Below are 18,177 nucleotides of genomic sequence, written 5' to 3'. Positions count from 1 at the left end.
TATGCCAAAGTATTATCCATGCTCCATTGCTACTTCTCTCCTTTCATGCCAAAGTATTATCCATGCTCCATTGCTACTTCTCTCCTTTCAAGCCAAAGTATTATCCATGCTCCATTGCTACTTCTCTCCTTTCAAGCCTTTTTTCGCAGCAAATACTAGAATGTTTTTATTACCACATGTAGCAGCTGTGTTTTCAGCCCTGGTTTATTATTCTTAAGACTTTCTTCTCAGCACTCACTACAGAACACAACTTTGGCATTGTATCACTAACCACCTACCCACATTGTTCCATAAATATGATCATGAGTTCCGAATCAACATCACTGGTGTTTTAGAGGGCAACCTTTGTCTTTCCTCTTCCTAAATATATTGAAGGACTAGTTTACGGCCAATTGTATCTTGTACTACCCGGCCAAATAGTTTCACCCTGTTCTCACTTTGAAGACTATGTAACATTTATTATGCCTTCTCCCTCTTCCAAAACAGTCTTTACTTGCAAATTCAGTGAAAAATCAGAAAACAATCTCTGAGAAACAACAGCAAATAATCTCAGCCGTACAATAAATAATGATGTCCTCCACCACCATCACCATTGGTATTAAGTACTTGCTTTTCTTGTTTATAAATTCAGACTTATATGCACATGTGCGCACACACACACACACACACACATAATTACATGCACACATCTATACATAATTACACTGACACACACACACACACATTCATTTATAGTATATACAAAACTTTTGTTTTCCTTTAGGTTGAAATGGAAAATAGTAAGACCTCAAAACATTATGAATTTCTGGCTAGTTGCTGTTGGTCAACACGGGATGAAGGAAGGAGACAAATTGTGCAAGAGTTACCTGCCTCTGGACCTGAAAGTAACAACCCTTTATCAGGTTATTACCCCCTCTTTTGTTTATTTCTTTTTTTTCCCTCTTAAACCTTTAATAATCATCAGCTTCCCATCAAAACTTACATATAACAATGTTTGCTAATAACATTTCATAATAAAATTGTATCTATTTGAATAGAAATAAAAATTATAACTTATTATGTTATGAAATATAAGATATCCAACAAAGAAACTATGCCAAATATAAGCAAGGCATGGTTCTTCCCCTTCCCATCTATGAGGGCAATATCCTGCAAGATGGTTGGGAGTTGGGCCATGGAAAACATTCCAAAAAACACATGATGTGGCTTGGAACAAAAGCCGATGGTTTCTAATGTTATTGTGTGTTTGAAATGATGACAAAGAACTGAAACAAATGGTAAGGGGCTGACATCCAAACTGATGCCAGCATAGAAAACAAATAAATGTAAAATGATAACAAAGATGGGTTTGATAGATTCAAATCTTAGTCAAACGTTAATTGATGATGAGGATATATATATATATAAAGCATCCATACTCTACAGCAGAAGGTACCAGTCATACACTAAGGCAGACTGAATTAACAATACTACCTTTCTCCCTACCTCTTTCTCATTCTCCAAACATCATCTCTATATTTCAGTTGTTCACTACATAGTAGTGGTGTATACAGGTGATGTAGCGGAAGCTGGAACAGATGCCAATGTATTTGTGAACATCTTTGGCAAACTTGGAGACACTGGACAACGATACTTGGAAGAATCTAGGAACAAGCAAACGAAATTCGAAAGAGGACAGGTATATCTGCTTTGCGTATGATGTTTGTGATGTATCAAATATTCGTTGGTTATTATTGGTTATTTCATTATAACTCTACCTCATATGTTAAATAATCTTCCTTTTGTCTGTAATTAAAAGATGTGTGCTGTAATTAAAAGATGTGTGTGTGTGTGAGAGAGAGAGAGAGAGAGAGAGAGAGAGAGAGAGAGAGAGAGAGAGAGACAGACAGACAGACAGACAGACAGACATTCCTTTTCTATGCTGGCATGAGTTGGATGGTCTGACAGGAAGTGGGAAGCCAGAGAGCAGGGCTAAGCTCCAATTGTCTACTTTGCCAGGGTGTCTATGACTGGATGCTTTTTACAAGTGTGTTTGTGTATATATATCATCATCATCATTCTCCTCGTAGTTTAACATTCACTTTCCATGCTGGCATGGGTTGGACGGTTTGACAAGGAGCTGGCCAGGCTGGAGAGCTGTCCAGGTTCCGGTTGGACGCCCTACCTAGTGCCAACTACTTAACAGAATGTGCTGAGTGATTTTTATGTGCTACCTGCATGGACACATCTATCGCATGGGCGCATTAAAACAGCACCAGTGTGGGTGCTTTTTAAATGGCATATATACATATATATATATATATATATATATATATATATATATATAATGTCGGACCCATGCCAACAATGGATGTTATATGATGGTGATGATGATATATAATATTTATCTCTCACCAGATGGAATACTTTTTCTGTTGATCTTACCATCATGGAACAGTACAGTAGAATATACATGTGTATATATATATATATATATATATATATATATAAATAAAAAATCAAGTCAGTTTCCAGGCTGGCAACACACTGGCTTGACCAAAATAAAAATATTAGCAATCTCTACTATCATATTCAATACTCTTGTTTCCGGTTGTCAACGCACGCACGCACAATAAATATTTTAAATAAAGAAAATTTGTTTCTGAAACAATAATTTATGAAGGTAATTTCAGGTGGATGAATTCTTAATTGAAGCTGTTGACTTGAAGGAATTAACGAAAATACATATTGGACATGATGCCAGTAATCCTGGAAGTGGATGGTTCTTGGAGAAAGTTGAAATTAGAGTGAAGAATGATCCCAGTCAACTTTATTTGTTCCACTGTAATAGGTATGTCCAATTAATATTGTCTTTTTGTGTTCATGGTTTGTATTTAGTTTAACTTTTGTCTCACAATGCCTGTGGAAACTTCTGAATTATTTCATAAAGTGTAGATGTTTGGTCATTTATAGAAACCCTTGAACTCCATAATTCTTCTTGAAATTGTATTTTGTTTGAAACATAATGAAAAAAAAAACAGTACTGTTTCTACTTTGCGGATTTTCACCTATCACAGGGGTTTTTGGAATGTAACACCCGCGATAGTCAAGGGGTTACTGTATTTGAGTACAGCTGAGTCACATTTAATTTTGGTACAACCATTACTTTATATACTTTCTTACTTTCTTAAAGAAAGTGTTTATACATTTAATATCAAAAATAAGACATCACTTGATGTAGATTTCAAGTGAAAATTGTAATGATATACTTCTTTAGACAAACTGTTTACACATGTAATAATATCAGAAATAAATATCATATAATAATATCAGAAATAAATATCATGTAATAATATCAGAAATAAATCAGCAGATATTAGAGACTTGACAATAAATGTTTGAGAGAAATTATATAATCGACCACACACAGTATATGAATTAGTTTTGAACAGAATATAGAACTGGTCCAAAATATATTTATACCAATAAATAATAATTATTCCTTTTAAACAGTAAAACATTCATATAGGTTCATAGACATGATACAAATACAATCTAACAAATTAGGATTTTATAAAAATTTAATTTTATGGGTAAAGGGAGCTTTCTTCTGATTTGCTTGTATATTTTCTATAGCTGGCTGGCCCTTGATAAAGATGATGGTACTATTGTGAGAGAACTTCCCAGAGGAGACAGTAAACTTCTAAACAGTAAGTTTTGTATTATTAAAACATGTGTTTTATTTAATGTTAATCCAAGAGATATGATAATTCTGTGTCTTATGAATGTGGCTCAACCACTGATTTATATTAAGCTCGTTTGTCTATTACTGATCTATTAAGTCAGCCTACAACTGCCCAAGAAGATAAAATCCTCTACCACTTTTCTACCACATTTCTGAATTACTCAGCAAGAATCTAGTTTTGGGTGAGTGCATGGTGCCAGATTTTTTCATGCTGATTGTGAGACCAAAATTATTTTTGAAGCAGCTGAGAAACAGTCTGTGGTTCATTGAATTTAACAGCAGCACTACTATGCCTGTTTCCTTTCAGAATCGCTAAGTGCAAGCTTACCATTAATCCATCCATACAAACTTCTCTCCCACATCTTCATTCTCTCTCTGATATCTAGCAATCCAGAGCATCTCTCATCCCTTATCCTCCTCACATTGTAAGACATTGGCAAACTCTTCCTTTCACTTTTACACACCTGACATCTACAAAGAGCAGCTCACACAACCATTTCTATTTTTGTTTCAGTACAGTTAGCAAAGGTTTAAAATATTGCCACCAGTCCAAAATTACAACTTATAACCAACTGGTGTTTTTTTTTTTTTAAGTTGTATCAAGTGTAGATGAGACGAGAAGTAGATGAATAATGACATTGGAACAAGGACATAACCTTGCTTGACACCATCTGTCACTGTCAAAGGTTCAATCATCATTCCATCATAAAGGATGTGACAATGTTGACAAAACGAAGAGGACAACAGTTTTCAGAACTTTTTACGGGTCTTCCTGACATTGTTGAATGCCTTAGTAAAATCAATGAAAACCACAAAGATATCACGGGCTTGTTCTCTGGTCAAAGTTGAGTTTCAAAACCAGTCAGTTGTTCTGCTTTTGACATAAAAGCTACACTAACCTTCTGGGTTGAGAAATATGTCTAGAAGTCTCTTCAGGAATGGCTTGGCAATAATTTTCTCAACAATTACAATCAAAGAGATATCCCAGTGATCATCACAGATCATACAATCTCCATTCCTCTTGTGGAACTGATTATTCTTGGCAATATAGTTGCAAAACATTTGCAATTTGAGATGGAGCAGAATGCCACGATGATTGTAAATTTCAACTGGAATGAGTACGTGTGTATGTGTGTATGTGCATACATATGTGTTGTGTGTGTGTGTGTGTGTGTGCTAGGTGCAGAGAAGCTGAGAAACTCAGACATCCTAACATTGCAATGTGTCTGATTATATTTCTGTTAAAATAATTATTTCTGTGTCAAGACTGGGCAAGAGGGGAAGGGCATGGAAAGAGGGCATCCTGTTCCTGCTGAATTCCAACAACTTCCTGATAGTTTCTCTTGTATTTGTTTGTCTTTTGTGATAAACATTGATGAAACATGTTTAAAATTAAGGTAACTTTGATGTCACCACAGCCCCATAAAACATACTGAATTCTCTCTCTCTCTCTCTATCTCTCTCTCGCTCTCTCTCTCTCTCTCTCTCAATAAGAGTGTTAAAACTTCTCATCCAGAAATCCTGCCCTACAAAGCAGATATCTTCCTCTCTTGAAGGCAAGACAGAATTCTAAAGATCTTAGAGAGTAAAAGGGAAGAGAGGTGTGTGGTTAAGAAGCTTGCTTCCCAGACATGTGGCCTTGGGTTCAGTTCCATTGCACGGCACCTTGGGCAAATGTCTTCTGCTCTAGACCTGGGCCAACCATAGGCTAGTGAGAGGATTTGGAAGATGGAAACTGAAAGAAGCTCATCATGTATATGTGTGTGTTTATGAATATATATGTGTATGTATATATACATATATATATATATGTGTATATACAAACACACATATGTATAAATGTGTGTGTGTGTGTGTGTATATGTGTATATATATATATATATATATATATATATATATATCGTGGCACTCTGTCAGTTACGATGACGAGGGTTCCAGTTGATCCGATCAATGGAGCAGCCCGCTCGAGAAATTAATGTGCAAGTGGCTGAGCACTCCACACACACGTGTACCCTTAACGTAGTTCTCGGGGGAGGTTCAGTGTGACAAGGCTGGCCCCTTTGAAATACAGGTACAACAGAAACAGGAAGAAAGAGTGAGAGAAAGTTGTGGTGAAAGAGTACAGCAGGGTTTGCCAGCTCCCACCCCACTACTCCCTGCCGGAGCCTTGTGGAGCTTTAGGTGTTTTCGCTCTATAAATACTCACAATGCCCGGTCTGGGAATCGAAACCACGATCCTATGACCGCAAGTCTGCTGCCCAAACCACTGGGCCATTGCACCTCCACACACACACACATAAGGTTGGCCAAAAGTCACTCAACAGTAAAGCAAAATTCCATAAATACTTAATATTCTATTTTATTTATTCATTCCAATTATGACTGTTTAATAATTGGATGCTGTGATGGGAGGAGCTGGTCTACAACTGTTTAGTTGTGATGAACAGAAGCCTTCATAGTAGCAGTAGCTGAAGCAGAGTGAGGAGACAACACAGGGACTGTGCATTAGCATTTTATCAAACAGTCATCTCTTTTTTGGGGATGTGCTCTGAAGATATCTGCACCTAGCAAAAATATTCCACTGCAAGTTTGCGTGTCCTCAAGGCGTGACTGGACATTGATGTATTGACCAAGTTGTAAATGTGAAATGCAATAACTTTAACTGAGATGGACCCAGAGTCGTTGATTGAGGAACTCCTCACTTCTTTTACAATAATAAACCTGTTGTTGTTGTTGTTTAGCCTTGATTCAACTTATGACCTTAGAACAATTCCAGTTGTGTTCATCTTTGCCTCTGTTTTTATTTCTAGTATTATGCTTGATTCCATTACTCAATATATCCATCCTTGGATATGTTTTAAAGGAAATTTGGCTGCAATTTCCTGTCGAGTTAGAAATCAGTTCTCAGCAGAGATTGTTGAAGGGAAACAACTCTGTCAATACCATTAATTTCAGGTTTTGCTGGGTCAATGTATGTATGTGACTGAGTGCGGATATGTGTGTGTGTGTGTGCTATGGAAATATAATTTCATATTTTCAAAATATAGAAATCTATTTTGTTTCACCCTCCTATGGGTGTGTCTATGGAAATCAAAGATGACTGGGGAAAGGGTATGTCCTTGGGTGGCAGATAGTGGAAGGGCCTTCAAATATGGCCAACCCAAGTGGACTGGTAACAAGATGACATTTGAAAAGCTGAGTGCTCAGTAACCCACAGTTGTTGATGATATCTCTGTGCCATGGAACTGAGTCAGAATCAATTAAGTTCTAGTGTTTGGAGGCCACAGCCAATTCCCCCAATCCCACAGATGGCATCCACCAACTTCAGTTTCTCAAACCTAGATCCAGGGGTGAGAGGAGGAAGAAGAGGAGTCCAATAGAGGAAAGATGTAACGAATGCTTGACGATTGTTCCTACATTGATGGCAGGAAAGGAGAGATGGCTGTCATTTCAATGAATTCAGACAATATTGGAACTTAGGTGCTACCATCATGACCAAGTGGAGCCTAGCAACACTGGACCATTTTGGTCCAGCACCACTCACTTCAAAGAGCAGCTTAGAAAAAGTTAACATTAACTTTTCTCTAACACCAACTTGGTCAGATGACGACATCTGATGATTTCATCCTAAATGTCCATCATACAGTCTAGCCCTTGTGGCAGTATGGTGCCTTGTGTGTTCTTCAATGATACTGAGAGCTACACCAGCAGCATGAAAACTGCTGGTCAGCCCTCAAAACATTGGCATCTCATTGACTTTTGTCACCAGAGCCACAGATAGATGAGACGTTTGTATGACTAGAGCTAGGAGAAGAACCACTGACCGTCGGACAAATGAATGACTGATCATCTGAAAACTCAACATGAAAGTGGACAATCCTTGGATTAGAACTCCTAATCAATGAAAGAAGGTCAATGCTTAACTTAGTCCTCATGCTGAATTCAAGGACCACACCTCTACAGAACACCCATCCCCGCCCTCACAAGAATCCATTGAATCAACCAAGAAAAATCATTGGTGAAAACTGCAACAGAGATTCTTGGATTTACCAAAAGACGCCATCAAGTCTGGGCTGATGAAAATAATCTGGCAACTACAAGATTCATCATTTAGAAAAGACAAGCTTGGTTTGCTTCAGATAATGGACTCCAATATGTTTCATAGCTGAATATTTGAAACAGAGAGGAAGGTTGGATGGAAGTGGTGGTCTTGGAGTGATGTTTAGTTAAATCTGAGTGTGTGTGTGTGTGTGTGTGTGTGTTGTTTTATGAGAAAGAGAGAAAGAGAGGAAGTTAGGAGTGTAAGATAGAGAAGCATGGGTGAGGTTCAGTGTAGGTCAGAGTGGTGTTATTTAACCCCAAGTCAGACCTGATCCAGAAGACCTATGATAAAAGACATTCCAGTCGTAGCCATCTCATCTTTTATTCAAACATTGTGTATCTCGGACTACATTGTCCAATGCTTCTTTTCACTGTGATTGGAGAGAGATTTAGCTGCTATTTTTAACATATCAAGTAAACATGGTAAGACACACTCACTAATTCCACAGTGCTAATATTGCTTAGTGATGAAAATGTACCTCCCTCTGGTACCTATTTACTCATTGAGAAGTTGAGAGTTAAGTGTCTTCACATAGAAAGTGTTGATGGCACCTCATTGTGGAGGGGTTTCTGTGATAAGGGCAGCCCAGGGAAGACATGGAAATAATTGGTGAGGAAATATTTTAGTTTACTGGACTTGAAGGATGGAAAGATAACTGACCAAACTGACCAGGGATATGCAGTTGTGGGGTGTGTGCCCGTGCATGAACACACACACACACTAAATAATTGTTGTTTTCCCTCTGCCAGCCACCAATTACGAAATCCATGTGAAAACAGGAAATGTGAGAGGAGCAGGAACTGATGCTAATGTTTTCCTTCAAATGTTTGGTTCAAAGAATAACACAGACAAAATTCCATTGGTTTCTTCTGAAAACGTAAGGAACCTATTTGAACGAGACAGAATTGATATTTTCAAGACAGAATTTCCTAATATTGGTCAAGTAAGCAATTCTTTAATCATTTTGGCAAAGAATTTCTGACTTTCTACATTTTCAAAATATTGTTCACATGTGCTTATTTAGCCTGCTAGAAACAGTACCCAAATGCCCTTCAAATTACACCAAACCATTATGAAAAACATTTAATAATTTGGTAACATGCCTTGAAAATAAAAGTTGTGATTTTGTGGCTGGTGTACTTATATTTGCTTGAAACTGACCTGGGTATAAATAACAATGAAAACCAAATTTATTTCTGCTGATTCTGGTTTAAAAAGAAAGTCGTCTGTCTCTTGCCCTTCTCATGTCAGATGTGCTGTCATTAGTCTCCTCTTACTGTTCTCTTCTTCCATCAATTCTCTCCAATTCAATAACCATTCACAATCTCAACGCCTGCATCCATCCTTTGACCCCTCCCAATCATTACAGACATTACTTCCCCCCTCACTCCATTTCCCCTATCTCCCCCTGTCCCCTCTCACTTCTCCTCCTCCTCCCCTTGTTATTTGAGGTGCCACCTGGTCACACATCATCCATCATCATCACTGACTCATTTCTCTCTTCTAAATGGGAAAAAGCCATGGGACTTCCCTACAAGAACCAGCTCTGCCTCATTCCATTTCTCTCAGTCCTTAACTCTCATCTGCTAGCACAAAGTCCCACCTTTTGGGTTTTATAGGCTTCCAACCTGCATGACAACCTCACTAGTGCTGGTGCCACATGAAAAGCCACCCAGTACACACTGTAAAGTGGCTGGTGTTAGGAAGGGCATCCACACATAGAAACATAGAAACCATGCCAAAGTAGTCCTTGGACCCATCAGATCCTTTCAAACTATCCAGTCTGTGCCAGTATGGAACACGGACATTGAATGATGATACATACACACACACATAAAGATTTACCTGACGTTCCAGTAGTGGAACATCAGGTAAATCTGGCCTCCATATTCAGGGTGGAAAGACAGGTATCTCTCCACCGTGAAGAATCTAATGTTGATCTGCATCCACCAATGGTTGCATATCTTTGACTTTTTGTGAACCACATCTGCTGACATTATGAAGTAATTCTGAACCCCCAGAAACAGCTGTCAGGACTGTAACACCAAACCTTCTCCCCTTAGTTTTCTGTATCTCTTCTGTTAATATATAAACATCTCTCTAGATTTATACATGTTTCTTCATCAACAGAACACGTTCAGTCTTTACTTTCTCTCTATTTACATGTTTGCATGTATGTAAATTCTATATAGAGCCCAAACAGTTTTATTTGTCTATTTGCATCATTATCTCTCTCTCTCTCTCTCTCTCTCTCTCTCTTTCTCTCTCTCTCTCTCTCTCTTTCTCTCTCTCTCTCTCTCTCTCTTTCTCTCTTATATGACAGACTTGTTCACAGTTTGTTTTTAGAAAATTTCACTGTTAAGTGATTAGTTAAACAAAGGCTGTGGCCCCAGAAGTAGTGAGATCAAATCCAGAAGCATGGGATTGTACAACGACACTTAATGTAAGTCGTTAATGACTTTCTTAATGACCCAGTTACTAATTAGTCATTAGTCATTCTAAATAATGATTTATAATTGATTACAAAAAAAAATACAATCAACCAGCTCATGGCTAATAGCTCATCCAAATCAGAGCTGAAATTGAACCATGTATCTTTGTCTTCTAACCATGAGGCGTGTGGTTCAATATTCATCAGTGCATTATTATTTTTTTTTTTTTGTAGCTTTTTTCTATATAGTTTCATATTCCTGCTGTACTGAAATATAATTTGTGCTTAATTTTTCATATGTATGTACATTTGTGTATATATATATATACACACACACACATGTGTTTGTGTGTGTGTCTGTGTATGTATTATATTCATAGAAAGGGTGAGATATATATTTATGTTTTCATGCATGTATATGTATGCATAAATGCACATATATATGTGTGTGTGTGTGTGTGTGTTTGCATGTATGTGTAAATCTGTTTCTTTTAACAGATAAAAAAGATCAAAATCAGCCACGACAACAGTCAATTAAGTGCTGGTTGGTTCTTAGACAGTGTTTTTATTAAAGTTCCATCAGAAGGGAAACATTATATGTTTGATTGCTTCCGCTGGTTGGCTGTAGATGAAGAAGATGGTCAGACTGAAGTGGTTCTGGAGCCGTCAGTGTTGGAGAACAGAGATAAAGGTAAAACTAATAATTGTTAACAACCTACCTCAATGGACTTTCTTTTGAAAAAAAGGCAACACTTTGGTGAAAGGGTCAACCTTCAGACAACACTGCTGGCCATAAACTAACAATAAATATTCTTTATGTAATTAATCTAATTAGGTTCAGACTATAACGAGGCTTTGAAGACATAAATTCTTTAAAAGGAAAACAACTGATTTGATAGGTTGATATCAGCATTATACTGTTAGCAGTAAATAGTAATAATAATAATAATAATCATCGTAATAATAATTAACAGATTGTCTCTCAAACCACACAGTAATAATTAACAGATTGTCTCTCAAACCACACAGTAATAATAGTGTTCTCGGCTGAGATGCTGTTTGGTTTTAACATCACAAAGTTCTCAGTGAATTACTTTTGAAATATTGCAAGATATTGGATAGTCTTGTATAACATAGTGTAGTATAATACATAATGTTGTATAGTATAAGAATAGTATAGTGACTAGTGTATAGGATACTATAGTCTATAGTGTGGTATATAGTGCAACATAAATAAATTGAACGGCATAAAATAATATTGCATACATAGTAATAATAAATAGTGTTGTATGGTGTTGTATAATACAGTATGATATGCAATAGTATAACATCATCATCATGTAATGCCCAGATTCGATGCTGGCACAAAGTGGAGAGTTTGTCAGGATTTCTCCAATGTCTGTTGTGTCGTGGTTTTTATCACTGGATGCCCTTCTAAATACCAACCACTTTACACATGCACACACGCACGCACACGCACACACACACGCACGCACGCACACACACACACACACACACACACACACACAGACTGAGTGGTTGAAGTTGGAGAGCAGAGTCCTGTGAAGGATGAAGTGATGGCTAACAATATATAATAATATTTTTTATATATTTCTGAAGTGCAGGACAATTCCTTGGTGGTCTTGTACATTCACCGCCACCAGTAAAATTTGGCTGAAAGAAGCTGTGTGAAACAAGCTTTATAAACAGATTCTTTGAGCAAAAGGTTCCCTCTGGGTTCTACATCAACTGAAGCTGGACAGACAGACACACAGACAACCTCTGTTTTATAGATATAGATAAACGCATACACATGTACCTTTGTATAGACATATATATGTAAATACACACATAGACATACACACGCATGCATGCGTGCACATACACACACATACATATATTCGAGCCTTTGACAGGGTTTCTCATTCCTCCATCTGGTGGTTACTATGGAAGCTGTAGGTAAACAAATGGCTGGTGAGAGTGAACAAAGCTATCTACAGGGGTACTGCCAGTAAGGTGAGAATTAGGTAAGGGTATAGCAATGAATTTAGAGTGCAGGTTGGAGTTTACCAAGGCTTGGTTCTCAGCCCCTCCTCACTTATCAGAATTCTGCAGTGGTGGTGGTGGTAGTGGTGGTGGTGGTGGTGGTAGTGGTGGTGGTGGTGGTGGTGGCAGTGTTTTTTTTTTTTAGATAAGTATTGTTATGATGGAAGGTACAATTGAGATTAGACCCTCTTGATTAGTTTTATCATCTTAGCTAATTAGTTCAACTAAGATAGTTATTAGAGCATCTCAGCTAGTTGATCATTTCAAACTAGACATACTATCAAAGTTTGGTAGACTATCTGCTATATATAGATATGTAGATAGATAGATTGACAGATTAAGAATTAAGAAATATGTAGACAGACAGACAGACAGACAGAAAAACATGTAGATAGATAGATTGACAGACAGCTATATAAGTGTCACTATCCTTAAATTCAACCAGTTTCACATCTGTCCACTTTACAGCTGAGCCATGTCAAGTGACATTCTGGACAGGAAATGTTCCAAATGCTGGAACCAATGCCAATATTTACATCAAATTGTATGGAAACAAAGGTAAATCAGAAGAATATACTCTAAATAACAGAAGTGACAACTTTGAGCAAGGCTCTGTGGATACATTTAAGGTAAGAAGGAGTACCACTACCAAGGGAGGCAGCTGCTATTGCTGCCTGTTCCCTACCAATTCTTTAAAAGACAAAATTCTATTTTGCCCCAAGTCATACCTCATTGGGACAATTAGGGCTTACCTATTGAAAGGTCAACAGCCTGGGATTTGTGCCTAACAGACATACTGGCTCATAGACTATGATATAAAATGGGTACCATGGAGAGGTGTAGTTTGTTCGTCTCTGTTAGCAATATGAGCAGTATATAACAATTAGATGTGTCATTATCTTAGAGTAACAACATGAAATAATTTCCAGGGAAATTCAAAACTTGAAAACAAAGTGTTGGATGAGCCCAACCATCAGGTACCTCATTTATCTTTGTATATAAATGACATTCCAAGATTAATATAGGGCACCACCAAGTCATATATGACATATGTTATGAAACTTCTTATCATAAAATCATATCAAACTGAATTTGTGACAGAATCGGTCATCTGATTTTAAATTACCTCAGTTGTCAATCTGAGCCGCCTTGCGGTTACAAATTTGTTACTTTTGTGATACCCTAATTATAAATGTATAACCTGTGGGACCTTAACTGTGTGTTCTGTGATACCCTAATCATAAATGTATCATTACAATAGAGTGGACACCACTGAAGGTACCCAGGGACCAGATGAAAACAGAGTAGACTCTGCTGAACATACCCAGGACTAGGTGTTAAACCAAGCATCAGATTAAGCCTAATACCCCCAAAAACAGGAATGGCCTTCCAAGAGTTTCCCATACTATTTCCCATCAACCTAATTCCATGCACAAGAAGTTAATCAACACAAGACACCCAAGGCAACATACGGCAAGCTTGAACCTGGTACCTTGTGGTTGCAAAGCAAGCTTCTTTTACCCATACAATTTTGCCTGGACCCACTTCTGATGTCAATACACAAAAAAAATATAAAATGTTTTTTACTAGAATGCTGAAGGAAACTTCCATTTTTTTTTTTTTTTTTTAGATAGAAATACCCAATATTGGAAATTTACAGAAGATTTTAGTTCATTGTGATGGTAAGGGTCTGTTTGCTGGCTGGTTCTTACATAAGGTCAGTGAACTTTGTATACTTGTTCTTCTTCTTGTTATACAACAGCATATTATTATTATTATTATTATTATTATCTTCTTTCAATTCTGTTTCCATTTCTTGCCAAGTGTCTTCCTGACACTTATGGCAGAGAAACTCTCTATATACATTGGTATGCCATTAAAAGAAACACCAGTTTGTTCATTTACAAAGTTGTGTGTTAGAAAAAAAAATGAGGAAGAAAGACAGAGAGAAAAAAAAGAAGGAAAAGAAAAGAAAAGTCACATTGATAATGCTCTCTTCTCAATACGTGTGACCAGTTAAGACAATCCTTTGCACTTCCTGCGTGGATGGTAATCCAGGAATCAGTCTCAAATAATTTTCATTGACTTTTTTTGGTCATTCCAAGTGATACTACAATCACTGGTATTGTAACCGTCCTGAGATGCCACATCCTTTCGATTTTGATCAGCAAATCTTTATATTTTCCAGGTATTTATATCTAAATAATTTCTTGACTTTCTGTTGTTTAACCCTAGGTAGGCATTGACCCAACTGATCAAAGATGTTTCAGTCGTGACTATATTCTGTTCAGGTGTCTCTAGGAATGCATTACATGAGAATGTGTTCTCCTGATCTGGGTCCCGGATTTCTATAACGAAAGTCTTTCCAGCCATGACCATTACACCTTTTGTTTAGAAATATAATATTAAAACTGTGTTTTGCAATGTTTTTTTTTTTTTTGTCTTTTAATACAGTAGAGTATTATTTTAGGGAGATTTAACTGTTATTTCTAACAAATCAAGTGACATGAGGAGGGGCTCTCGTTTGTTCAGTGATCCTTGCTGTTAATAAGATACTCGTTACATACTGGCAGACATCAATTAAACTGATTGCACTCACATCGATTTCATATTAAAACAAATAAATGAATTAATATTTACTGTTTGAAATTCAAAATCTTATTTCATTTCTTTTTACCATTAATAGATTCTGATAAGACGCCATAGAGTTGATACCAATTGGAAATCTGGGACGGATAAGATTGAGCAGCGGAGGACTGGCAGTAAGAAACGACCAAAGTTTGTAACAGCTTCCGGCACACAACATGGTAATGCCAGTAATGTTGAACAGCACTGGTTTATTGTAGACCAATGGTTTGATAAAGATGCTAACTCTCTCACCAAAGAACTGGTGCCAACAGATCTGAATGGGAAACCACTGACAGATTATTTTGATGGTTTGTTTCACAATATTCTCTGTTTGCTACATCCCTCTTTGTGTTCTTTTTTTCCTTCTTCTCCTTTTTGAATCCCTGTGTGAGCAAATTTCCCATCATCCATCTGTACACACTCAACAGTTGTGAATATCTCTTCACATGAAACCATTGGTAGCCTTGTTAACCTACAAATAAAGTTTATTTATACTTATTCATGCACACAAACACCCACACACATAACAAATTACTGATTGAACCATAGTGTGTATGTGGCTGTGTATTCCACAAACACTTGCTGCTTTACTATAACATGTGTGTATGTGTGTGTCTCATTCACAGTGTTTCTGTATATTTATATTGTATGTCCAGAAGTGGAATACACTGTGAAAGTGGTGACAGGTGATGTGTTTGGTGCTGGCACTGACGCGAATGTCTTCCTCACCATTTATGGAGAGCATGGTGACACATCAGAGAGAAGCCTTTCAAAGTCTCAGAAGATGAATAAATTTGAGAGAAATCAGGTAAGCGAAGCTAATTTGAATATCAGAGCTTAAAGGTTTGTCCTTAAATGAAATTTGATACATAATAAGTGCAGATAGCCATGCATACATGCACAACATCAGATGTGCAGGTGTAGAAGATCATTTAAAAATACTGTTTTGAAGATTTTCTTCTGCAATGATGCTGATTCTTCCAGTCGAAGTTAGCAGCCGGTTTATTTCTTCTGTTATAAATAAGAGAAGTACCTTTTAGTTACCAGCTGAGCATTTTTCAAACTGGATTACAAAATATATCTTATACCAGATGGAATCTTACTTGTACGATCATGACTAATATTGGTAACAACACCAATATTGATACCAAGGCAAGCTATGACACCTGTAAGTTGTTTCAGACAACGTAAGTACGACAACTGCTTTGAAACGTTCTATGTAACCCAGATCATAAATTAACTTTTAAACCAATGATAATCGGTCCACTTGGTTTTGTGAGTAAATGTTAGGGATAACCATGGAAAAGCTAGGGGTACCAGCAAACACACATTGCAAATCTAATCTATAAGCAGAACATTAAAAATATACAAGGTTTTTCTCAAGTTCAAAATGTAAATTTGTTTTTTTGTTATTCCAACAGTGGAGCTTTGTATCTTTGTTAGAAACCAATTCCTTCCTTACTGGAAGACTTCAAATAATTAGAATCAGAAGAGAACCCCCACACACAGACACACAAAGACAAACTCATATAATTTGTGTGTTTGTATGTGTATATCTATGTGCAAGAGAGAGAGAGAAAGAGAGTTTTAAATAGTAAGATTGTTTTCTGAGTAATAGTAGCAGTAGAAGACAGCCTTTCCCCATGATTCTAACAGACTTCTTTCAGGCTGTTATAGAAAGTTTTCATTTAATTCCTGCCGGTGGTCCCTTCATCTAATCAGCTGCTCTATTGCTTAGCTATACTTCCTGTGTCTGGCACAACTTCAGCTGGGTGGTGTTGTGAAGATTCCTCAGTGCAACTTTTTTTGCTAAAGACTTTGGCTTCTTGAAGTGAACTTTCTCTTCCAGCAACTGTTTGGTGCAGTTCTCATCAAACCAGTCTTTATGCTTCCTGACAGAAGACTCAAAGAACTCTGTGGCTGTGTTGTTGTACACAGTCATGAAGTGTGCGCCATACTGTCTCTACATCCAAATTTTCCAGCAAGGTGGACTCTAGACATTCTTCCAGGCTGTCACTAATGGTTTTAAAGCACCAAAACACCTGAATGAGAAAAATCTGCTACTGCACAACTTTTCTGACATCCTGCAAGAACACCTGGAGACCATTGTGCTATTCAGACATAGTGTATCTAGGACTATATTATTCAATGTTACTTTTCCTTATCTAAGGCAGCAGTGTGTGATTTGGAGGAGATTTAGTTGCTATTTCTAGCAGGGTAAGGAATCACATGTGGCTCCTACTAGTAATTTCTAAATGTTATCACAAATGGAAGTGTTGTTGAATTGTTGGCAGGAAGACGTCTTTACATTAAACGCAATCGATCTGGGAAAGTTGAAGAAAATCAAAATCTGGCATGACAACAGTGGCAGCAATGCAGCCTGGTTCTTGGATTATGTAGAAGTCAGAGACAATGACAACCAACAGTAAGTACCACTGAAGACTGGATGTGTGTGTGTGTGTATATCATCATCATCATCATCAGTTAGCATCTATGCTGGCATGGTTTGGACAGTTTCACAGGATCCAGCAAGTCAGACAGCTGCTTTGGCATGGTTTCAAGTGTTGGATGCCCTTCCTAATGACAACCACTTTACAACACATGATGGTTGCTTGTCCAAGTCACCAGCACGAGTGAGGTTCGCAAGTGGCTTGCAAGACAGGACACTTTGATCGAGGGGAGGGGACTTTGACAAGAGGTTAGGGTATGATGAAGGGATAGGAAGAGGTGTCTTGCTGTAGCGGAGATACTTGTCTACTGCAATTGGAAAAGGAGAGAAGAAGCTGGTGATGATGAGTTGTTGGGACATAATCTCAACATAAAAGGGGCTAGAAGGGAAGGGGTGGGGACAGAAGTTTGCAAGAGTGTGCGGTGAGCAACAGATGAAGTGACAAAATGTATACAGATACATACATAAATACACATATACATTCATATACATGCATGCACAGACATACTGAAATAACATACTTATGCACATGCATACATACATACATACACACAAACTCAAGTACATACATCATCATCATCATCATCATCGTTTAACGTCCGCTTTCCATGCTAGCATGGGTTGGACGATTTGACTGAGGACTGGTGAAACCGGATGGCAACACCAGGCTCCAGTCTAATTTGGCAGAGTTTCTACAGCTGGATGCCCTTCCTAACGCCAACCACTCAGAGTGTGTAGTGGGTGCTTTTACGTGTCACCCGCACGAAAACGGCCACACTTGAAATGGTGTCTTTTAT

The 18,177-nt window shown here is 37.5% G+C and overlaps 1 protein-coding gene across 11 annotated transcripts in view; it reads left to right on the top strand.

Moving 5' to 3' along the window:
• The window catches only part of LOC106874508 (lipoxygenase homology domain-containing protein 1), a 163,270-nt gene that overhangs the window by 129,085 nt on the left and 16,008 nt on the right, over positions 1-18,177 (top strand). For 10 of the 11 annotated variants that reach the window (XR_008265140.1, XM_052971416.1, XM_052971415.1 and 7 more), the window contains 11 exons: positions 764-902; positions 1,524-1,678; positions 2,673-2,830; positions 3,616-3,689; positions 8,576-8,769; positions 10,756-10,948; positions 12,772-12,932; positions 13,934-14,020; positions 14,990-15,239; positions 15,588-15,739; positions 17,226-17,356. Coding sequence is in view for 10 of the 11 variants with exons in the window: in XM_052971416.1 (XP_052827376.1) it covers positions 764-902; positions 1,524-1,678; positions 2,673-2,830; positions 3,616-3,689; positions 8,576-8,769; positions 10,756-10,948; positions 12,772-12,932; positions 13,934-14,020; positions 14,990-15,239; positions 15,588-15,739; positions 17,226-17,356 (1,694 nt within the window). In the remaining variant the exon portion in view is untranslated. The remainder of the gene's footprint in view (positions 1-763; positions 903-1,523; positions 1,679-2,672; positions 2,831-3,615; positions 3,690-8,575; positions 8,770-10,755; positions 10,949-12,771; positions 12,933-13,933; positions 14,021-14,989; positions 15,240-15,587; positions 15,740-17,225; positions 17,357-18,177) is intronic. The other variant, XM_014922261.2, reaches the window with a different exon arrangement.

This window comes from Octopus bimaculoides, chromosome 11, assembly GCF_001194135.2.
Source record: "Octopus bimaculoides isolate UCB-OBI-ISO-001 chromosome 11, ASM119413v2, whole genome shotgun sequence".
In the NCBI taxonomy this organism is placed as follows: Eukaryota; Metazoa; Mollusca; class Cephalopoda; order Octopoda; family Octopodidae; genus Octopus; species Octopus bimaculoides.
The sequence above is the reverse complement of the archived record's forward strand: the minus strand, read 5'-3'. Positions and strand labels throughout refer to the sequence as shown.